The sequence below is a fragment of the Nesoenas mayeri genome, assembly GCF_963082525.1.
Source record: "Nesoenas mayeri genome assembly, chromosome: 9".
In the NCBI taxonomy this organism is placed as follows: Eukaryota; Metazoa; Chordata; class Aves; order Columbiformes; family Columbidae; genus Nesoenas; species Nesoenas mayeri.
The window spans coordinates 26805990-26830574 of NC_137557.1; the positions used below are offsets into that span (position 1 = coordinate 26805990).

Below are 24585 nucleotides of genomic sequence, written 5' to 3' on the forward strand. Positions count from 1 at the left end.
ACTGATGTGTACACTGACTAAGCACCTTGCTTCTAGTTCTACTCTAATCCTAACCTAACCCCACTGAAAGAAGTAATTGAAGTGTCCTATTTACATAATGACTCAGGAGGCCTTAAAGCATGTTGTAGACCTGCGCTCAGTGATGAATTTTCAGTACTTTAAAAAAACAGAAAAAACAAGCCTTATTATCTAATTAACTACAGTAATTGTGACAAAAAAATGAATTCGCTTCTCCAACTTTTATAACACATTACCTTGTACAGCCTCTTTTATTACACCAACAAACTGACTCCACAGCACTTCAGGATCTAATTCAACCCAGCCAGGACGAGGATAAATTGATTCCACCTGTTCACAAAGACACACAGCACTGTTATAATCCCTAGTACACAGGAACCAGCACGCTTATCAAAGTTCGTGTAAATACATTTGGGTTTATTTTTTATTGTTCTTAATTTCCTGAATCTACTGCACGAGGATAAACAACAGTGTTTGTCACTTTTGAAACACAGTCGAACATGGGTGCGTGTCCTCTAGAAGACTCCCTCAGTCCAGCGGTGATACAGAAACCCAAAGCCCCAGGGAGTGGGGAGCCTGTAAACCCCTTTGGAGGCTCCAAACTGGATCGGAGGTTTCTCAGAGAGCCTTTTGGCTTTGCTGCTGAACTGGGATGTCGCTGCCCCTGAGCAGCTGCTGGCAGCGCAGCACAGGCCTGGGCGCACCCATGATGGGCTACGAGTGAGAGGGAGGGTCAGCTCCACTGACCAGCCCCTTCCATCTCTGAAAATCAGTCACATTTCTTAAGCTTCCCCTTGCTGCAGTTAATTCTATAGATCGTCTTTGATCCCAAAATTATGAGCTATGTAAACCAAAAGCAGCCTGAAATCCGTGTTTGAAAGCTCACGCTTTCTCACACGGCACTGTTATGCAATGGGACGTGTGTAAATACAAGTCCTGCCCAAGACTCAGCCAGGCGCTACCAACAAAGGCTGTTCTGTTTGAGGAGGGATCCGTGCACAAGCGACTAAAGCAAAAGGACCAAGGAAAGGTGGGCGGAGCAGACGCTGAGAGGTGCCGGGGGGAGCGCAATGGAGGTGGCGCCGGGGTCTCTGCCGGACCGGGGTTCCATTTCCCCGGGAAGCCGTCCCGTCCCCTCCCGGCTCCGGAGTGCCCGTGCACTGGAAAAGCCAAGCGGGGTGAGCGCCGGCGGGCGCTGCCCACGCCGAGCCCCGACCCGCCCCCGCCTGGGCAACCGGCCGCCTCCTGGGAGCCCGCGGATGAGGGACCCGGAGACCCGAAGGCCGAAGCCGCCGTCGCTCGGGGGAGAGCGGGCACGCTCGATCCCGCCCGCGGGCAACAGCCCATGAAGTAAGTGCCGCCCGGGGCCGCCCTCGCCCGCGAAGGGCCCGGGCCAGCCCGCTCGCGTGGTGAGGGCGCCGCCCCGCCGACCCGGACTCACCTTCCTGCAGCTGGAGCCTCTGACCGCGGCCGCCCGGTCATAGACGTGGCATTTCACCACGGTGCTGCCCACGTCCACCCCCACCACGTACCGCGCGGGGGGGGCGCCGCTCTCCTGCTGCTCGCACGGCATCGCCCGCTGCGGCCCGGCGCGCAGGGAGCGCGGAGGGCGCCCGGGACGCGCCCGCCCGAGAACCGCCCGCCCGAGAACCGCCGCGGGGCGGGCGCCCGGCCGGCCTATGGGCGCGGGGAGCGCGGGCAGCGCGGGGCGGGAGGCGAGTCACGCCACCGCGGTGCCGCCAGGCTGACAGGTGGCGCCCGCCGCCTCCAGGACGGAACCCGGCGCGACCTCCGCCCGCCCCGGCCCTGCGGCGGAGACCAGCGCGGGGCGGGTGTCCTGGCAGCCGCGGCCCCTCCTCAGCGGGGCCGGGCCCTGGGCAGCGGGATCCCACACACAGACCAAAACCACGAACACAAACCCCGTATTTAGTCTGTGCAAGTTCCAGATGAACTTACCAAACGCACGTGAAAGGCTTTTAATTAAAACAACACATATTACGAGGTTTCTGAAAGGCAGAATTCAGCGAGTACCACTGGGTGCTAATCCTGACCCTAAGGGAGGTGCCTGAACCCATTCCTCCTGCAGCTGCACCAGAGGGGAACTCTGCTAGGAGCTGCTGCGGGTAAACAACTGCTGACCTACTGGAGGTACAGAGCAGCCATGAATAAATTATCTGTAATTACAGGAAACCACATTTAAAAGTACTATTGGAACAGAGTTAGTGACGGAAATGTTCCTGGACTGTCCTTAGATGGGTGGTGGCTTTAAAACAGGAACAACCTGAAATATTCTCAGTTAAGCAATAAAGTTCAGAATGCTCAACCCTAAACTAGTATCAGTACTATTTAGTTTTAACCCCAATTTAATTGGAAGAATTAGTAAGTTTTAACTCATTTAATTAGAGCAAGAAAAGCAAAACATACATAGAACATATTTTCCCTTTGCTCTTCTGTTTGCTCTCTTACAAAAAGTTGCACTATGAACAAAAGGATATTATGTGGGATGACGCTCTTACGTTACTGGATCTTTAAACCAGGAACACCAAAGACAGTAAAAGCCACATGAGAAGCAGCAGCTTCCACCTCGCCTGGGCAGTTGTAGAGGTCACTGGGACAAAGGTTGGGAACACTGGGAACCAAAGGCACATGAAACAGAAAGGCAAGAAAGAGCTGCTTTACCTCTCCTCCCTAAGGAGCAACTCATTAAAAAGTCATTGTCTCTTTGACTTCGATAGTCTCTTTGACTAGAATTTGACAAGTTATAATCTCCTGACATGCATCTAGAGACGTACCAAGTACTTAGTATCTCATTAAGGCTATTTTTCTTCAAACTAATTGAATTATTCTGTTAGTTTCGGTAAATAGTAATTATTTAGAACTCCTGAAGAAAGCTCCCTAAATAAGATTCAACGTATGTAACTGGTATAAAAGGCTAAAGCCTCTCCCCAAACATTCAAAAACCAGGAAGCCTTAAGTAAAATTGGGAAAATGTATCTAGACATCCCTTCATGTTTTTACAGAATCAAAACAGGTGGGGCCCATCTCACTGCAAGATGAAGCAAAAGTTCAAAAAGAAAATGAAGGTGCTAGTTACTTTTTTGTTTTACAAGCTCTTAATGGAACAAATACATACCCCTCTGATGCACTGCATGGCATGCAAGTGACCATAAGCCAATTTCTTAATTCAAATCTTAAACTCTGTTTAATATGCTAATAAGAACTTAGATGCATCATGAACACCTATATACATTAGAAAAAGAGAACATGAACCAACGTGCGTAGTTGCAGTCCATACATAATCTCAGGTATACAGCATGTATTGGAATTGCTCAATTTATGAGAGGTGTATGAAATACAAATTTTATATTATTGTTCTGTTTGCATTGTGATAAAAACAATGCCATAAAGGAGGCAACAGGTTTTCAGACACACATAGCTTGTCCATACATGACTTATCTGGCATGAGCTTATGTTATTTTGTCATAAATAATACCATCCCCACACAGGCACTCTGTCTGTCCAGAACCTCTGTCACCCTCAGAGAAAAATCTTACTACAGCATGGGTAAAAGCCCCAAGTTCATCTTAGCGCACACAACACCCTCCTCTGGCACAGCACTGCAGTGCTGATTACAAACCTGTGCAACTTTTACTGACCACCGCAGCAAGAACAGCGGGTGCCAGTGCCCCTGTTCAGAGGGCAGAGAATTCACACACCTGGGGTCACATACCAATTCCCGCAGCAACTGTGTCCTGTACTTCTGCATCTTCTCTGCTGAAATCCTCCATTTACTTGGTCTCTGGTCTTATCTTTTACTGGACTACCAAATCACATGAAGGAGTGGAGGCACCCCAGGGGCCTGTCCAGTGCTGTAGCAAAGGAAACAATTACTAAATAAAACCAACCAAATAGCAGAACATCAGGCACAAGAAGGTCCTCCATCACTGCAGCATTTTCTAGGACTAGATTATTCATTAAGATTTCCAAATTATTAATTAAACTGTATTTGGAATAGGTAAGTTATTTTTTCTTTTAAATAGAGGTACTCTCAGGCGCATTTCTGTTGTGCGCTGATCCCCAGGAGCCACTTCGCGCAGCCCAGGCTGCCAGTATGAATCAAAACCTGCCACCGCAGCACTGCAGTGCTAACAGGATTCCAGCTACTGGAATCTAGGAGAGTGAGACCCAAAACTTATAATGCATGTTTTTTTCTTTAACTTCCCTTCCTTAGCTGTCTTTCGTCAAGATGCATCTACCTTTCTACTGCCTCATCAAACTTTTATTTACTGTTTTACTCATTTTTTGGCTCTACAATTTTAACAATTTTTAACATTATGAAAGCATTGACCTCAAGGTGCTCAGTAAGTTTGCATTTAAATAAGAGCTCACTAATTTCTATTGCTCCATTTGGTTGGTACAGCCCACATACAACATTCATTAAGCCTTGCCTGGAAACTTAACAGACAACCCAAAATTCTGGCAAATTTTGCTGCAATAATTTACCATATGACCACTCTCAGCAGTTCCTCCTGTATACCTGCTAGAATTTACCACTCTCCTTGATGTCAACATATAGAACTACATACAATGACATCAGTTAATCTAGCATGCCAGATTTGTGGGTGATTTTAGGTAGTGATGGGATGTTTCTCAGGCAGTTCCACTCTTGCTAAATCATGCCACCCTCACATGGCAAACTGTCATAGCAACACAGCTGTTCCTTTGGCTCCCCAGAGAACTATCAGGCTGAAAAATAACATGGGCGAAAGAGCTTCAATCAAATTAATTCCTTGATATGGTTCATAATGTGGCAATACAAACAGTTTGGTATGATCCAGTGGAAACAAACAATAAGAGACTGGCTAAGCCAACATTTTCCCTAGAAAATTACCCATCAAAACTGTGCCCACATCCATGAGGTTTTGCACTGTGTCTGGGGCGTGAGCGGTCCTTCCTTTCTGCCAGCTCTGCGACAGAAGCAACCTTTGACAGAGAATGAGGTGGACTTTAGGACAATCAAGTTTTAAGCCAAGAAGTTATCTACCAAAGCAAGTGAAGTGAAAACTGGTGTACTTATTCAGCTAATGTCTAGTTGCCCATGCTTTTTTAACCCATCCTAAGTAGTATCTGTATTTGGAGATCGGAAATGTGTATATATGAGATAATGTCCGTCATCCTCTGGTGTTTCTTAAGAAATTATGATGTGGACTAAAAATAACAGACAACTATGAACAACTTTGAGGAAATAAGAGATTAAGTCCCATTTCTGTGTATATATGTGTGTGTGTACATGTGATGAGCACTCATTTGTACCTACAAAATCCGGGGCTGAACAGCTCTTTAAAAGAACATTGATTTCAAAGTCTGGAAATTCACAGGAAAAAAAATCTAGAAATAAAGAGAGGAAAATGGTCATCAATGAAGCTTAAGTAGAAGAACAAGAGAAAGGATATACTAGAGGCTAAAGGGATTATAAAGCACTTAAAAACTACTGTTTCAATAAGATCTGAGGACTTAAAAAAAAAGGAATTAAAAAAAAAAAGCAAGAAGAAGGAAACAGAAAACATTTAAACACAGAAAAGTCTAGAAAAAGAACTAATCATCTCAGTAGAGGCTCAGTAAACTCAGAGGTTCCAGCAGCCTGCACTACTCTCCACTTACCCTGTTGGGTTAGGTTTCAATAACTGACAAAGCATTTCAGCTCTTTCAAAGAAATATGTACAGAAAGAAACATCAAGAGCTAATAGTAAATGTCACATTCTAACCCAAATTAGTACTAAATCTAAAACATACATCGCTTACTCTGAAGCAGATCACTTACTTGCACTGGAATCGCCATTCTTGCTTCACCCCATACTCTCAAGGTGCCAAAAGTTGATGACTTAGACTTTTATTGCTATTGTTACTTGCACAGAAATTACATTTTGGCTTTTGATTGCCAGCTTTTGTCTTTCTTGCAATTACAGAAAAAACAGGACTAAGGGTGATTATCAGCTTTCATGAAGCACTGCTGATGCAGTAACTCTTACTGACCAAGTTTTATCAGAAAAATTCAGTTTCAATGAAAAACACTTTATCTTGTCTTTTCAAATATCAGGAATCAGGTTTACTATTTGCACTTGATGGCATCACAACTCCTTCTGTTCTCTTTACTTGTATTGTCTTGCAAAGCAGAAATGAAACAGGAAATTTGTAAATTACAGAAAAATAACAGTAAATACCCCGTCAAAAACTGGCAGCAATAAGGAACTGTTGTTGGAACCACAGATTGTTTTGTTAATAAACAACAGCTACTTACCTCATGATATCCAATTCTTCAAAATATGTATCAGTTACAATCTCAATATTCATGGATCCTCATGCACCTGAATTTGGATTCTTTTGGCCAAGAGTGTGTATTCAGACTGCCCTTATGCCCTTGGTGTCACTGTGTCCCCTTTCCAGAGACAGAAAGAGAAGAACATAACTGTCTCTCAGTAGTAAGGAAGGCTGATTATGGAATACATATGGAGGTCACATCTCAAAAAGAATAAAGAAATCTCTTACTGTAAGTAACCATTCCTTCTTTGAGATTCCTCACTCTCAGGGGTCATCTATATAGTAGTTCAGATGAAATAAACTAAATTGAACAGAGGTCACTTAATTTTGAAGTAATTCCTTTTCTTAATTTGTTTTAGGGGATGAGGAAACCTAATCACGAAGTGTAATTTGCCATTTGTCTCTTAAAGAAATTCAGACACATTACACTGGTTTTAGTGCAGTTTGTCATTATGCTTCACTCAGGAGCCCCCTTACAAATGAGGTAACTATTCCTGCTCTGGCAAGAATCTCAGCACAATGTTTTGCTCCAGGTGCAGAAAAAGGGCATCAAATATTTCCATGCACTCACAGCCCCTCCTGCTTTTCAGCCATCAGCTGGTTTTGGACCTTGTTAAGAACCACTAGGAATGAACTTGCTGGAAAGCAATCTTACTGCCTGGTCTATAGCTTGATTTTTTCCTACTTAAATATCTAAAAGGTGACAGAAGCCAAAGAAATTTTGGAAGATCAATATCTAGTGAAGTGCTTTTAATGGCAAGGTGACCAACAGCCTTTTTAACAAACTTCGTATCTGTAACTGAGGAGTAGTTGAAAGCTGTCAAGAAACAGCTCAGAGATGGGCAGTCGCCGCTTCTGAGAATCACAGAAATTTGGCTTAATGAGATTTAATTTATATCTTAAAATCTTGGTCTGGAGCGTACAGAAGTTCCCATGTAGTATGTGGTAATAAAACAGTGAAAATAAGTAATGTTTCTTGTTTCAGTATTTAATCCAAGCAGACACAGACACAGTTTATAAAATTATTCTATCGCATTAAAGTTTTATATAGCGTTTAACTTTCATGAATGTTTTTCCTTCAGTGTATCATATATTCATATTTTAAAATATCTTTGCACACTCCTTTGTGCAACTACATGCTAAAAATCTGCAAATGCACACTTAACACTAAACAGCACAAAAAATACATTCTGTATCCATTCATATGCAAATTTTAAACATTTCACTTGGCAGATAAACAATGGAAAGTTATTTTAAAAAAATCAGAAAATACAAAAATGCACACATAAAAGTCTTCCCTTTTGGATTTTTAGTAAAATACTGCTCTGTATAAGATCTAATGAAAAACCTCCAGTGCTTACAAAATACTTTATATCTATGAGAAAAACAAATGCTTAAATTTATATCTGTATGAATTAAACACAATCATCTTGTTGAAGTATAAAACTGAAATAATAGGGGGCATGGCATAGGTCAATGCAGATGTCACATCTACCGGGACATGTAAAACTGTAATTAACTGGGCACCAGGCAGTCAGGAGCAGAGAATATTTAAAATTAAAAACCAGGGACTAATACAATACGCAGTAGCTACAGAAGAAAGTGTTTAACCATCTGTATATACTAAATATAGCAGTTCTCCTTGAAGAGGGAGAGGAAGTCTTAGTCTGCAGTAATTAATAATAAAAACTGCTGTGTTTAACGGTGTTAAGAGCATAGTGTCCTTCATAACTTTGTTCCTAAAAAATCTGCAAAAATTGGCTATCCAGATACGTCAAAATTATATCACATAAGAATCTAACATCGCCTCATCTCCATCACAGGGATTTCTAAACGGATCTTTTCTCTGATGAGCAGATAATTCATATAGGATATAGGGGACTAACATCTGTGTCTCATAACTAAATTTCACATAAACACTTCTAAAATATTTGCCTGTCAGCATCGTGTCAGTTTCATGTTGCTTATAGCAATAAACCACGAAAACGCACAACTTTCCTTTCCCAGAATATGGCTTCAAACCCTCTTGAGACTAGATGGCTCTAAAGAAAACAAAACCAATGTATTTTAAGACTGTATATAGACTATTCTACAAGGTTCGTGATACTAAGTAAAAGGAAATAAAATTTCTTAACCTTGTTTCTACTTCTCTGACCTTTTTATAGGGCTTGCTGTTAGCCTTCAGATAGTGTTTGAAGCAACAACTGTTTTGGAAAAATCAATGTAGAAAAATCATAGTAAAAAACATAGTAACTATGTGAAACACCAAGAAATGGAGGTAAAGTCTACAGACTTGCAGATTCAACATGAAACCTGTTTGGAGACAACCAAATTCATCACTGAAGTATGCTTTATGTCTAAGCTTTCCAGGCCTTAGAGGAAAAATGTTTCTTCTAGAACAAATTAGAATAAAGAAGAAAATATAAATTTAGTCAACATCAGTAAACAGGACCAATTGAGGTTTCAAATTTTCTTGTAGACTGAAGATTTCTTATTAATGTCAATAAAAATGGTACATGTGGGTTAAAAATAGTACAGGGACCTTCTTTTTTTCCTATATGAACCAAGAATGATGGAGTTACTTCCTTTACAACATAGCTGCCTCCAAAAAGACAAGTCAACTTTTTGTTTCAATATTCTTAGGGAACCAGCAATCACAGTTCCTGATAATTTAATTTTGTTACATGGAACTTCTATCACAAAACTAAAAAGTAAATATTAAAAGACACTAGCAACAAAAAAATAACCTACCATACAGAAGGTTTCAGGGTGCAGACTGTTAGCAGGAGAAATGGACTCCAAGTAAATAAACGTAACTCTGACAGCCATATTACACAAAGGGACGTGTTTAAATTCTGGCCACTTTTATAACTTAGAAAAAAAAATCTGCATATCACTAGCATTTAAGGAGGCTACGCAGATCTGGAGTAGATATCTATGTTATTTTATCATCAGAAAACAAAGAAATTAATAATGCTGCTAGATTAAAAAAATTAAACGTACTTTACCAAAGAGGTCTCTACTTTGCAATTTTTTTTTTTCATTCAATACATCCTATAAATTAATCTCCTGGAACAGATTCTGCATCAGCAACCACTTTTTGCCACTCTATGGCTAGAGATACAATAATATCTATATTTTGAAAGCTGTAAAGTTCTTGTCCTCTGGTATAAAACCTAGTGGTTCCTAGTTAAAATTAATTTGGCAGTTCCACTGTAGTTAAGTTTTAGTCACACCGATTCAACTCAGAAGGACCTGGAGAGCCAATATAAAAGCTGCACTTAAATAGTTTTTCCTTAGTGTCTCATCACACTATTTAAAAATAAGCTGGAATACAAAATGTCACACTAAGCAATGTTAGATGCCCAACTTATTACCGCTCCATATCCCTCCCCAAAAGCACAGCAATTCTGAATTAAGGTTGCCACTGTTATTGCTGCTTACCCGGTACAGTCCGTAAGCCACTGTTTAAGAAACCTAGGCACAAGGGATGGCATGGGAACCTTAACTCAGCATTTCCTGGCTTTTGCTGATTTAAGTCAAAATAATTAATTTTAACATAATTTTTATAGTTTTCATAAAAACCTGAAAATAATAGCAAATAAAATGTTTTTCATTCTATATTATACTTAAAGTGGCTGGTCTTTTTAATAGAGCTTTCTGATTTTTTTAAATGGTGGAACATAACAGTGGGGGAAGAGTTAAAGATAAAATACACCTAGCTACCATATTTATTCTGAAGATTTTGGTGCGCCAAAATTGACAGCCAGCTTTCTTGGCTTTCGCTTGCTGGAAGTGTTTGGTGTTGATTTGTTATGAGGAACACTTGGAGTAGCCACATTGTCTTGAAATGAAACAGTGGATTGAGCAGCTTGAGGAGATTTTAAAGGAGCTGAAGAACTATCTCGCTGAATGTGGTCAGAAGACACTGGCTGTTCATTCTTTAGTGGTGCAGCTTGAGGGGAACTCTGAAACTCCTTGAGCTCAAAGTTTTTCTTGCTAGCAGCCCTTTTTTTAGTTACCTTTAAATTAAATAAATATTATTTAACAGAATGCATTCTCAAAACCTGTAAATATTCCACATGCATACAATTTTTTACAATAATTTTCTAATACTAAATAGCACTTCACAGCGGGGGTGTTGCATTCATCCCATAGGCACATTTTTTACAAAACTAGAATATGAAGACAAACCTGCCAATCTTACCTGCAGAGGTATAAACTGGTTGTGAGAACCGACTGGTATAGCTCCCCCAAGAGATACATTTCCTGGATAGGCGCCAGGATAATAATGTTTCGGCACTGGAGTTCCCCAGGACACCGGACCAAACACGTGAGATGATGGAGGCATTATATTAGCTGTGAAAATAAGTAACTTTTAGCTCTTTTTAGCTCAAAAAGAGGATACCAGCTCCCCAAGACTCCAAAAGTACCCCAGCCACATTTGTCTGCATGCCGTTTCTCTTTTCAATAAAGCCTCATATTCTTTGCATTTACTTGAAAATGGATAAGTATTTATTTATCATCAAAAAAGTCCCAGAAAAGCACTTCTGTTGTTACAGAATTACACCTGGATGACAGCAGAGTTGAGAGCACTACGTCATGGCAGCTGCATTTCATAGCGCACGTAACTTGGGATCTTCGCACCCTTAGCTGAGTGAACTGTATTAGCAGGAGGTCGCAAGTTCAGGCCATCCTTTTGAAACCAGCCAACAATATAGAAACCCTGGAGAACAGAGACGCAGCAGCTGCTGTATGGGTTACTAGGATGCCGCAGTGGTGCTGGCTCACTAATTACTAGCTGTGAACGTGAGCTTTAGTAGAACGAAAAAATAGATGGGAACCAGAAATGCCACCAGGATTTTTAGCAATTTTTGGGTGGTTATTTAAAATGCTAATGTTTGGCAGTGTTTCTCAGTGAAAGTTGTTTACAAACAAATAAAACCACTAATGCATGGATAACCATTGGCTATACAGGGCGAGGGGAAATCCATGTAGAAAATCAAATAAGAGATTTTTTTACAAATTCTGGACAGGACCTATCAGCTTTGAACTACTGTTTCGAAGGAAAAAAAACCCAAACAACAGCAAGACACCAACACACACACACAAAACCACAACCAAAAATCCCAATTAAGACTGAAAGGACAAATACATCCTTGAGGAAAAGAAACAGTTCTTTGTATTGAATTGATTTGCGTATTGATGAGAAGAGGTTCATGAACTGTTTTCAAAGCAGTTCAGACACACAACTACATACATGAAGAACAAAACTGGGACTTTCCAGAAGGCATTCATTTTCATATAAAGAACTATTAAAATTATAGGCTATCATGACAATATCTGAAATGTGCACTAGTCAAATATTTACCAGGGGGCTGTGCAAATACAGGAGGAATGGATCCAGGTGGTACAGGAACTCCCAGCGGCTGATAATTTGGAAACACTGGGGGAGGTGGAGGTAAAGGGAAGTTTACTCCTATAGAACCCTAGGAAGAGGGAAAGGGAGGATTACAAACAGACATGATGCAATAGAGACAAAGATTTAAAAGACTGTCTGCATACTCACCAGACGCTGTAAAGCAAAAAGTGCTGCTTTCTCCTTTGCTTCAGCTTCAGAATGACACTGTGGTCCATGAACCAACAAACCATTCGATAATTTTATGTGACAAACTGTCATGGTCTAGAAAAATGAGGTAAAATTTTTGAGAGAATTTGTATTGCTGGCTAACTGTGAGATAGAAATACTGAATTTGTTTGTTTTGAAAAAAGGTAACAAAAGGAGCTAAGGTTTATTTTTAGATGGATTTCAGTGCCCAGACCAAATGTCTAATATAAGATAGTTGAAACAAAGCTGAGAACTTTAACTTTTGCAGAAAAAGGTTTTTACCTGTGGTGTTTTTAGGAAAGAGAAATCTGGTTGTGACATTCCAAGAAGAGAACAAATACGAGAAAGTTCAGAAACAGTAGACGGTACAGGCTGTGGACAAGGGAAAGGGTGACCTCCTGTTTCCACTGCTGGTGTGCTCTGGGGGCCTCCAGTGCTGTGAGGCTTGTTCATATAAGCAGCTGACCGAAAAAAAACAAACAAAAGGAAGCGGTATCACAAACATTTTGTGCACTGAAAAGATCGTAACTTTGTTATTAGCAGAACAAAAAGCATTAGTTGATTTTTTTCTGGTGTTTTCATAGCCGATTAACAAAACCCAGGAAACTATATATAAAGAGATATTTAGATCTAAATAAAGAAGCAGAACCGAAAAAGAGATATTTTATTACTATATCTTGAAAATAAGTACTATACTGTTAGCTATGTTCTAAAATGTCACTACAAGGTGAAACTCTGAACTAGGAGCTGATGTCTAAACATACCCATTTTTTTTGTTTGTCTATATGGCAAGGGAGCTCCATGGCAATCCTGTCTACTAAGGGGAGCAGGAACATCATTTACTTGGGATTTCACTTCATTCTTCGTTTCCAGGTCAGAGCCATCTATCTTCAAAATCTCTTTGAGCATCTGTGTTCCTTTCTTTAAAAATAAAAAAACCCATTCAGGGACATGATGACATTCAGATAACAATAGCTTCTTACTTAATTCTGAATTCTTAATTGGTAACAAAATCTGAATTCTTGTCTTCCTGTCAGCTACATTTTATCAAAGCACAGATAACAACATCTCAGCATAAACAAACGTGTTTGTTAATTTTCTTTGAGAACAGCTAATTAAAACCTCATCAGTGTTTAAAAGGCAGCATGAGGTTTCACGGCGTTTCTTTAAATAGAAGCATTGATGCTAAGATAGCAGACACTACACTGCAATGCAATGATTACTGCAGTATACGAACCATAGCAAATGATTGTGGTGACAGATGTTCTTCATTTGTAGCTGTTGCTTCCTTGGAATAAGTCTGCACTTCATTTTCTTTGGAAATTTTCAAAGAAGCTAGAAGACTTTCAAGTTCATTGCCCTTCTTAAAACAAATTTTTAAAAAAAGTACGTCAACTTAGCACATTACAAGCAGATGCAAAAGGAAGGGTATATTAGTTTGAGATTAATTTCATCCTCATTCAGGATAGTTTTAGCTTAGGCAAATCAGAGTCTGCTCAGAGTGTGAACAGATATCCACAGACTGCATCAAGTTTTGCATGCTAAAAAGATGGAAGTATCAACCAAGAGAGAATTGATTTAAAGAATGATCAAGGTTATACTGGTTTGCCTTGTGTCTGTTATGAATTTGCACACAAGTGATCAGGAATAACTGGCACAGAAGAGCACAAGAAATTCAACAATCTATATCCTACCTTTCCACCTGTACAGGGACCATCAACTGCTGCTTTCTGACTTGCAGGCACGTTGGGACTTTCATTCCTCTTCAAAAGTTTGACATTGTACTTATTCACACCTGCAAAATTCTGAAATAAACTGCAGCATTTATTATTGAATACTATTACTCCATTACTCAGTATAAAACAATCATATTAAAAATGCATCTGCCAATAGCTTTCACAAGGTAATATTCTTGAAGATTTCAGCTTACTGAAAACCCAGCATTTGTGTCCTCCCATTACAGCATAGCTTTTAGAGTCTGAGAGGAATAGGAAAATCATTTGGTATCATCATTATAAATCTTAAGCATTTTCTCTCATTTACTGTCTATAAAAATCTCTAGAGAAAAAGAATTCTCCAAAATAAAATTTACCTAGTAAAAGAATCAACTAATATACCAGTTAAAGAGAAATCTGTAAAATGATGCATCGGATTAGAGTAAGGGAAAAGAAAAAAAATACATTTACTCAGTGCAGAAGAAATTACCTGTTTGTTTGCTACTTTGTTATGTGGCTGACTTTCACCTCTTGTGGCTTTGGAATCTTCTTTAACTACAAGAGAATGCAATCTTTTGAGATGCTTTAAAAAACTTTAATAACAATCAAGACTCAAAAAAAATTCACAGCTCCATACAAGCACACAGCGTTGCATTAATTTGATGGCTGCACCTAGCGTTTAATTCATACTTCATATGCTGTTGTATGCTTTTCTTGTAGGATAAAATGAAGTATATGCAATTAGAGAACTAATTTTATATTCTACAAATATGATCATAAGCAAATTTTCAAAGCCAAGTTGTAGGGTTAATTTGTTTTGGTTTTATATCAGATGGGTGGAAAGGCAATATAATGCAGAACAGTTTGATTAAAAGGTTCAGGATTAAGTGTGGAATAACCTAATACACACACCATGGACATTATTTGACAATAACAAGTGCAATGTAGTGTTCATATAACTATAACATACTCTGTCAATAACTACAAAAATCTCAATAGGCATTTCAATGAAGATCAGACAAAGTTTCTAATGATAGTACTCACATTTTTTATATGGCTCCTGTTTTCTTTGCTGACCTTTAAAGCTGCCATCATTGAATCCTGGCTTGTAGAACTGACTCCCAGTTCCCAGCTTGATATCCTGAGGTAGAACTGCACCCTAGAATTTCAAACATCAAACCTTAACCAGAAAACCAGGTATCTATCATTTACATAGTAGTTCCATATAATTAACTTTTTTCCAGAGCTACGGGTACCCTGTGTAAGAACACTTTCATCCAGAGGATTTGTTTGTAACAGTAACTACAAACCTTTTCCTCATGTAACCAACTGACATATAAAATTGAGTATCTTCATATTTTGAACCCAGGAATCTGTTTGCATACTAACCTTCTCATGCATGTTTTGCTGAATGTGGTGAGACTTCCCAGAACTCTGCAATGATTGCCATATGCTGCAGAATTCATCTTCTTGCTTACTCTGTGCCTGACAAAATAAGAAACAACATCCCCCAACAAACTCAGCAGCTATAAACTCAACTTTGGAACAGCTCGTCGTATACAGAGACATTCTGAAAATTGTCAAGTTTAACAGTGCTCATATGGCAGAAATTTTCATGCTGACACACAGGATATTATACTCATTCAAGAACTGCGACAAGTTCTGCTCTAGTCTGTATCTGGACTAAAAACATCTAATGTACTAAAACACTGCTCTCTCTTAATCATGAGAAATGGAAACCTACTCTGACTATTGAGACATTTGGGTCCAATACTAAATGAACCAGAACACTCACTTTATTTTTCTGATTGCCACTCAGAAATGATCCTTTCTGGGGTGAGTTAGAGTTGCCCTGATTTTCAGCCCTGAGATTGTAATGCTGTCTTCCATTCAGTTGCTAAATTGTAGAGAGAAAAAAAAAATCAGAAGTGTTTCATTGCCTTAGATTTTCTTTCGGAAAGCAGTTTTTCTTGTATAGACTTAAAAAACATGAGACAATTCTTCTACAACACACCTACAGCAACATGAAGTTACCCATTAAGCTAATTTCCTTTGAAGAAGTCACTTTATAAAAAAATAACATTTAATTAAACCAATGAGAGTCCCAATTCACCTGTAATTTTTCTTCCTTTACTGTATTTTCAAACAAAGTAAATCATAACCGAGAAGCAAAATTGACACGGAAATTACGTCTTTTCTTTCTGAGCACGGACAATCGTGGCTTACAGGGAACAGAGCTTAAAGGAAATAATTGCGTCTCTGATCAAACAATTCATTGACACCAAATGTGGTGTCACTGCTCTGAACTAAATATTTGTCTCTTGGAAATGCAACTGGAGCTACTCAAAGCAAAACTACTGTCAATAAGGAACTTGAGGCCCCTTTATTACTGGACTAATTAGTTTCTCTGAGATAAGGATTATCCTACTTTGCACCAAAGAAGATAACAATCATAATTCAGCTTCTATGGAAAAACATTTTTGTACGAACAAAAGAAAAGTCTTACTTGAGTAGGAACAAAAAGGGAGCGAGGAGAATGGTTGAGGCCTCCCAGATGCACCTTTTGTGAGCACACAGATGACTGATCAGATGCATATGAACTGTAGTTATTCGCAGCTGGCTGAGGTTTAACTATGGCCATCAGTTTTTGATTCCCCATTTCTGACCGACTACCATGAGACAGGTTAATTAAGGCACTTGATGGCAGACGATAACCTCTGGCAGGTGAGCATCTGAAGAAAAGTGAATTACACAGTTATTTCATGTAGTTTAATTGCTCACATTTCAACATATTTGACTTAACACTGTTGCCTCTATGGCAGGAGATAATGACTCAAGTTTGAACAGCAGAGGTTGAAAACTGTATCCAATATTGAAATCTAGTACCTTTACACAAAATGTTGACCCCCCTTGTGCTCTCCTTTGGCCTCCAGTCATCAAAAGCAGAAAACAGCAGTAATTACTACTACTCTGAGTTTATACGGTGCCTTTCAGTGCTGAGCTCAAAGAAATTTTGAAGATGGGTGAATTGTTACAGCATAGTTCTGCAGTAAATATTTATGTAAAAAATTAAGAATCTGAGATGAAAACTGAAGCCAGTAGCAGAATTATAAACGGAAGTTAGGCAGCATTTAGTGAGTTTTATATCTTCCTTTATCATTCTGAACAATTAAGATTATCTGTGTTACTGGACATGTTCTTGCAAGGGGTAGCATTGTGTTATGCTTGCTGAATGCAGGGAACAGGTAAGATTTTCCTCTAAATTCTGTCATAAAACAATTTATATAAGGACAACAGTGAAATGAAGCCTGTTGGGTAAATTAGTACACTTTGAAGTTTACTTGCTTAAATACAGAAGAGTTATCACACTTTTTAAAAGAAAGGCATTAACCATGCCTGCACCTCCTGATAAGCAGTTTAGGTTTTTAATGGTGGTTACAATTTAGTTCCTAAGTATCAATTATTGATAGTTTAGAGTCCCTCCTTCAAAGGATCAGATGTTCACTGTTTTTTTCAATCCATAGGTTAAAAAACATAGTGATACCCTGTTTTCTACATATTTGATTTAGAAAGTGATTTGGATTTAGTGGTTTACTCTGCTGGTTCATATTTGCTTTCTAAAACCAGAAGCTTCTAAATATGTAAAAAAAGCGTAAAGAGTATTTCCAAAACATAACATGCTTCATAAAAATTAGCCCTACTCAAAGAGAAAAAACACACAAAATAAATAAAAACTGTTGAGAAACAAAGTTCTAAAAAGAGGAATTAAAAATACTTGACCAAACCAATGGCAACAACTTCATGCCATCTATACCAGAAGCATGAAATTACTACGAAACCCCCTGCACAAACCTTATGGTTAGGCCTCCAAGGAATTCTTCATCAAACAGAACTTCAAAGAGCACATCTGTTTCTCTACTGGCTGTAGAAAACAAAGTAAAATACCATCCTATGTATGTAATAGTAGCTGTTTTCAACTACATTATATAAATATCTATATTAGCTATGCAATAAATAATGAAAAGACCAAATCCTAACTCATTAGCAACAACAACAACAACAACATTACTCTTTAAATGAGTAATTTCATTAACAGCAATTTGGAAATGCTCCTCAAAGCTATATATGACTGTCCTTTTAGATATACTTCCAACAGAAATGTACCATGCATAACAATTTATCAACCTGCATTAATAGAGCTGCTATTTATAGCAGCATGTCACAATTGTCAGAAACAGCCAGAAAAGACTGGACATTCAGACAGTTGGAACCAACTGCGTTAACACTACCTTGCTGCACAATGATGGACTAATATTCCTTTAAAATTACATGAGTATATAATCATTATGGAGAAAAGAACACCTCTTTAAAAAAGCTGCACTCAAGTCTAGTCTACTCAAGATTCTCTTGGATGCAAACTGAATGAGAAAGCAACTACTTAAATGCCAGGTAAAAAAATAACTTCTATTACTAGATCTCAAACTGCTACACCCGATGTGATGTAGTAAATCCTTTTGTTTGCCTAGAACAGATTTATGGATAATCTTGTCAAAGAAGGTATAAATCCATGCCACTTAATAGAACTAGAGTATCATAGAGTAGAAACCTAATTCCAAATAATTTGAGACAAATAATATTTGATAAAATGTTCAGTGAAACTATTAAGGCTAATACTTGTTTTTATCTCTACTTCTCTTTGCCCATATCTTCCCATAAGTTCATTTTGTTCCTTGTTTGCAGCCTGTGTTATCTGTCTTTCTGCCTTCTTCATATGAATAAAGAAAAAAGGCTAAGTAATTTTGTATTCAAAATACAGCTGTGAAACATAAGAAATGAAAATAGTATGCCTGCAGTTTTAATTAAAAAAAAAAACAAAACAAACACTTCATTAGTGCCTTCAAGTTGTATACACTTCATAGGCGAGAAATTTCTGTGCATTCATAACCATTATACAAAACACTTTTCTGAAGCCTGCTTTCACATCACTAGCTGTAGGGTTCTTTAGCTATAACACTACAAGTATGAAGAAAATATTACCTCCTTTGATTCCTATAACGGTACCTCGAAGACCAACCGGAACGGAAAAGTTCTCTCTCACATTGACAACACGGTCAAACAGCCTATACTCTGCATCTCGGTCTGGAACAACCCCATTCTGTTGTTCTAATGGCTGTCAATAATCAAAAGATTGTGTTAATGTTTGCAAAAAAATAGAGATTACAATCAAAATGCTTGTATAACAATATCTGAAAAATACTATAAAGCAAACTTTCTGAAAAGAAAATTGTTTAACACCATAGAACCTTCCCTCCCCAGACACAAAGCAAACTTCCATTTTTTTTCTTGCAACTCTAACTCCTTCTGCCTGAGAAACAGCAGCGCTCTACATGGCCCAAGGCAGACCAAGGGGATCAAGACAAAATAAAACCATCAAGTGTAACCTGCCTGTATCAGTACCATGGGTATCTGTGAAATACCAGGTAAGATAAGCCGTTGGTCCTATGTCAAGAACTGAACAAAAAGCAAAAGAGGGAAGAAAAGACAAATGGGAAGTACTTTCTATATTTTGCCTTTGTTACGTAGCCAATAAGAACTGGAGAAGCAGGAAGGACAGAAGGTGGAAAAGAACTGAAAGTCAGTTCGAAGTCAGTAGAAACTCCTTCTAGGCACAGACTACCATTCTCAAATTGATTTTCTAGAAGGCATCATAAAATTTTTCTTCCATTAATACCGTCATAAAATTCCACTCTGAAAGGTGGTAAGCCTTGGTAGAATAAATACAATCTGGACAACTTAACTTTAAAAAAAATCCAAAACATTTTCACATCACTTACTCTGTACAGCAAATGGGGTTTCACAGTTACTCGCACCTTCTTGTTGCTCTTTCTCTGCTAAAGGAAAGGAACAGAAAGTCATTACAAACTAGTGTAGGAACCAACACTGGATCTTAGGTACAACAAAACACCTGAAAAGATAAAGCAGTATTCTTTTGTTTACTTTAGACAAAGGTAAACTGCTTTCATTAAGTCTTTAGGATGACTAAGTCCAGTTTTTAAAACATGACTGATTTCTTACCAAAGCTTTTGCAATGTTTGGTGAATTCCATAATCTGCACCAATTTTATTACATGTCCTTACAAGTAATTTCAAAGAAACCAGACCACTACCTCATGTGGCTTTGCCTTTAGCTTTTGCTTTAGTAATTTCCTTAGCCCTTTTTTTGATCTGTGGCATTCAGAAAATAACTAATTTTCCTCAGACCAAAAAGAAAACGCAAGGGAAGAACAGCTCAATCGCACTTAGAAACAGCACTTCAGTAGCTGAGAATAGATACTGACACCTGTTCCTTTCTGAAATCACCAAAAGGCAGAGGTTCAGAGCATGGCCTAATGCTGCTGAATCACCTCAAAAATAGTCAATTAAAAACATCAATAATGAGCTAGGACAATTTATATTATAAATTCAGATATTACATTACGTTACATTCTGTATTCTTTTTCTTTCGAGTGACAAGTAACCTTCCATCTTCTAATTCAAGAAATTGGAAAATAATGAGCAGCTGCTTTTTGGTTCATCTCCACTCACCATGCCGTCAAGCTGCATACCTTGCATTTCTCTATTTCTTCTTCAATTTTCTCAACAATGGCTGCATCCAAAATTTGCAAGTCACAAGATGAGCGAGACAAAGCAGACACAGGATGTGCCTTTAACCAGGCTACAATTTCTTGAACTTTCTCAGCTCTAAATAAAAGACAACATGAATTATAACTTTTAACTGCACAAACTAAGCATTTTACCCCAATTTAATCGGCCAAGTATTATCATATAGGCACAATACTTGTATACATTCATAAAGTAACAGAATTTAAGAGTTCTGTATGAGTTTACTATAGAGGTTTAAAAAAAAAAATATCTCTAATTAAATCATGTAACACTGTTTCAAAACTATAACCTGGAGTTGTGTCTCAGAAAAAAAAAATAATGTAAAAGTAATCAGTAAATTATGTTTGCATCCAACTAACTAACCATGTCCAGCTGTGATTAAAGGTTCTGTGACCAGCTGTTTCTCATACCACAGTAAGAAAGAACTTCAGTACATGCCTCTCTAGTAAAATGGAGCACAAACCTGAGATTCTTATATTAATAACAGGAGAGTCCCACAATGGTACATCTGCCTGGTAAGAGTCCTGTGGAGCGCAGCATCATGCAAACTTACCAACTCAAGCACGTGAATAGGGCTTACTAGCTAATAATGAAAGCTTTTTCAATGTTACTACACTGTATCTGGAACCAAGGTTGCTCCTTGTGTCCCATGAAACTGACTGAATGTATACTAAAAACGTGCTTTAAATGCTGTACATTATTTTTCAAATTCAAAGTGATCTTCAGCAATTACAATAATTATTGCTTCTTTTCCAATAGTGATCTTTTGCTGACTTTGTGACTCTTCATAACTCTGCTTACTGAAAGTTACTTTAAAAGCAAGAATTATGAAGTAGCCATCAAAAATTACATTTCTCACTTATTGGACTTGAGAAAAGAGTCTGACAGACACTTGGACTGCACAACTGGAATGTAGACATTCTGATAATTTTTGAGTCATCACTGAACATGCTACTCAAAAAACAGCAAAGTTCCAGTTACATACCAGCCACTATATGATCACCGCCAATTTAACAATGTTGTCAGCTTTTATTTTACTTATTCTAGAAAAAAATAAAGGAGAAAGATGGCTTACCCATTCTCATCCTCTCCAGGCCAAATGTCATCTTCATAGAAGATATCTTCCTGGCTGTTCTTGGCTATGTAAGTAAATAGTTCAGGAACCCTAAAAAATGAAAAAAAAAACCAAAACATCAGCATAGGCTACAAAAAAAGCCTCATCAAAACAAACTTTGATGAGCTTTTTCTTATTTTCTTATTTTTTAGTTAATCTAGCATCATGCTGTTCATTTGTCAAGGTTAAGCTGCTGACAGAATTACTCTATCCTAAAATAAGCTTCTCCTTGGAAGGAAAGACTGCTGGAAGGAGAATATTGGAATAAAAGAAATTTCTTCAAGCAATCTCCAAAAGTAAACTCGTGTTTTTAGAAGATCTGTGTCCAGAGGACAAAATCCAAAAGACTGATGCAAAGGTGGATAATTTGGATGAAATTCATATCCAATATTTACCTTTCTAAATACTCAGCAAGTAGTTGTTCTACTGCAGAAGAATACATCCATTCATTTCCAACTTTCTTAGTATAGCCAGGAACTTCTTCATTTTTCTTATTGAACTTCAGGTTTAGCCCCACATTTGCTCTGTGATCTCCATGAGGACTGGAAATAAGAAAAAGCTTATTAACTTGCAGTAACATATATGTGTGTTTGTACATACATTAAAAAACAAGTAAACATAAATCCTCAGCCTTGACCACAGAAAAATTAAATTCATTCTATTGTCTACTTGTTAACATTATGACAGCTGTAAATGCTGCAGGACATCAGCTGTGCTATGGTCGCTGTCCACACGCATGCCCACACCGTATTGCAAACAAGGGCAGGGAATATTTTACCCTTCCTCCTCAATTGAGATCTAATCTACCTGGTATCTACCAAGATGTAGAAGGATGTCCCCAAAAAATCAGTGGGGAATGAACGTACACGTTAAATCACAAGAAGATGCTCATGCATCAACCACTTTAGTGAACTGTACCAGGAAACCACAATTCTGACATTCATAGAACTATAGGGATTTCCTTCCTTGTAGATTTTAAGCAGTTTTAGCGTTCACCGGTTCTTAAAAATGTTACAGGTACAATTATTATCCCTTTATACTAACAGTAATGGTAAGTACAATGAAATCAGATCCCGATTCCACTTTTTATTCTCAGTGTGGCAAAGTCAGTCCAAACTCCTGCTTCAATTCTGCAAATAGCTAACCAGGGAAGTCAATGTATGTCTTTTTACAACACTAAAACCAACAGAATAACTCTCCAGTAAACAAAAATTAAAAATATGTTTAAGATAGGAGAGAAAAACACCACATATGAACGGAATTTACAGCTTCACATCACAAAACAGTTATACACTTGGCAAGAACAGCACTTAAACATAGCAGAAATTCTGTAGAGATGCATTAGAACTTAGAAGCTTCTCCACAAGCAACATTCACAGAGAAAACTTACTTTTTCTTCGATCCTCTTCCAATAAAGATACTCCCTGTAAATCTGGAGACAAGATATCCACTTACTCCAAGACGGCTGGCCAAAATATATGCAGGATTGTATTTCACAGAATATTTCTTTAAAACAAACAAACAAAAAATAATGGCAATTCTCAAAGGATTTTTATACAAATGGCGAATTAATAACATGGAAGGATCCCTTAAGGACATATACCATTGCAAAATATATTCGGCACATTGTTTAAGCTTTTACTAGAAAAGCAGAAGCACTTACATGCTGGTTCTGTATTAAAGGATCAAGCTGGGGTTCACATGGAATATTGAAAACTACACGAATTCTACCTTCTGTGATCACATCACGTGAGTCTTGAACCTTGGAGAGAAACACAACACATTAAAAACGTTATTTAAAAACAGCGGTCTTTTGATACTAGACCTCATAGTTTAGCATTTTGCTGCAGTTGGCACAGAGATACTTTGGGATTAACCATCTTGCCTTGACTTGTACACTGCTTCCTCATAGACGCAATCAAACAGTATTATATCAGAGGAATCCATAACTGAAAAATAATCCAAAATGGGAACTCTGTATTGCAAATTCTACCAAATACTTAGTAAAAATAAATCTGCATTCAAGCAATGCTACCTTTTTCTTGTTATGCCAGCAACAGTGACAGCGAAAGCAGAAGAACCCCCTCGTCCTCCAACTAAAACATCAGGAACCTTTAAAATTCTGGCTAGCAAATCACCACTACTGCCACACAACACCTTCGATTATTTTAGGCTTGTGAATAAAGAAATCTAGGGGAAAAATATATGACATTATTGGAACTAACTTCTCCCATGCAGCCATAGTAAGGAGATCCCAGCATAAAGGCTGTAATTCCAGGAGGAAACAAGTCATCCAGAGTTTTGATGTTCGAAAACCGAGAGTCAAAGGCTTTGATATCCTACATGAAAAAGACAAATTTGATAATGTTAAATATCACTCAGTTCCAGTAGAATAATTACAAAGTTTATATAAATAGATGCTTATTCTAAAACATCATCTGAGTCTCAAATAATTCATTGAAGACAAAGAAGTTAATGCTATATTGCAAATGTTGTTACACAAGCAACCATGGTACCCTGCAGAACACCATTACTGTACTTCATTCCAAATATCACCAGTAAAAAGATGACAAAAGCCATTAAGATCTCTAAACTGTGCAACATGGCCCCAAATTTTGTGACAAAATACTTCTCTAAGCACATTACGATTTTTATACAATAAATTACATTACTTTAAGATGCTATTTTTGTTCACCCTTTTGTTTTAAAGGAGCAGACACTCTTTCCTCTGCGCACTCCTTTACCCCAATGAAGTAAGGAGTTGTGTGCAAGAAAAGAGAGAACTTCTGTATTTACCTTGACAACAGTTTGGTAAACAAAAGGAAGAACTTGTTTGGACCACTGCTTCTCCAAGTAAACTTCTCCATTTTGCTTTAGTTGATATCTATTACCAGTGAGTAACTGAGCATATACAACTATTGATGTTTCATGAATAATTATTCCTTTTCTTCTCTGGTACCTGAATACAAAGTAGAACATTTAATTTGATTACAATAAATGGAACTGAACCAAGAGGGTGGAATTAATTTCTTGAAAACAAAACAAAAAAACAAAACAAAACAAACTCTATCCAAAAGGATCCTAATACTCTGTTTCCTGTTTTATAAAAAAATACCTACAATTAATGGATTAATCAATTGAGTAACTGTT

General features: G+C 38.1%; 1 protein-coding gene across 15 annotated transcripts in view; it reads right to left on the bottom strand.

Annotated features, from left to right (window-relative positions):
* Positions 1–331: 331 nt before the first annotated feature.
* The window catches only part of XRN1 (5'-3' exoribonuclease 1), a 41505-nt gene continuing 17251 nt past the window's right edge, over positions 332–24585 (bottom strand). For 3 of the 15 annotated variants that reach the window (XM_080349370.1, XM_080349372.1, XM_080349375.1), the window contains 24 exons: positions 24232–24394; positions 23661–23774; positions 23099–23197; positions 22826–22941; positions 21831–21977; positions 21397–21486; positions 20264–20399; positions 19494–19550; positions 18697–18829; positions 17512–17581; positions 16166–16391; positions 15455–15556; positions 15049–15144; positions 14704–14818; positions 14150–14214; positions 13639–13749; positions 13182–13307; positions 12709–12865; positions 12227–12405; positions 11906–12019; positions 11708–11825; positions 10544–10695; positions 10063–10358; positions 5116–6454 (listed from right to left, as the gene is read on the bottom strand). In XM_080349370.1, the coding sequence (XP_080205496.1) occupies positions 10068–10358; positions 10544–10695; positions 11708–11825; positions 11906–12019; positions 12227–12405; positions 12709–12865; positions 13182–13307; positions 13639–13749; positions 14150–14214; positions 14704–14818; positions 15049–15144; positions 15455–15556; positions 16166–16391; positions 17512–17581; positions 18697–18829; positions 19494–19550; positions 20264–20399; positions 21397–21486; positions 21831–21977; positions 22826–22941; positions 23099–23197; positions 23661–23774; positions 24232–24394 (2977 nt within the window). In that variant the 3' untranslated portion in view covers positions 5116–6454; positions 10063–10067. Of the gene's footprint in view, positions 349–2516; positions 2648–3734; positions 3888–4909; positions 5002–5115; positions 6485–10062; positions 10359–10543; positions 10696–10906; positions 11063–11707; positions 11826–11905; positions 12020–12226; positions 12406–12708; positions 12866–13181; positions 13308–13638; positions 13750–14149; positions 14215–14703; positions 14819–15048; positions 15145–15454; positions 15557–16165; positions 16392–17511; positions 17582–18696; positions 18830–19493; positions 19551–20263; positions 20400–21396; positions 21487–21830; positions 21978–22825; positions 22942–23098; positions 23198–23660; positions 23775–24231; positions 24395–24585 lie in introns of those variants that run through there. The other 12 variants (XR_013922469.1, XR_013922470.1, XR_013922471.1 and 9 more) reach the window with 12 other exon arrangements.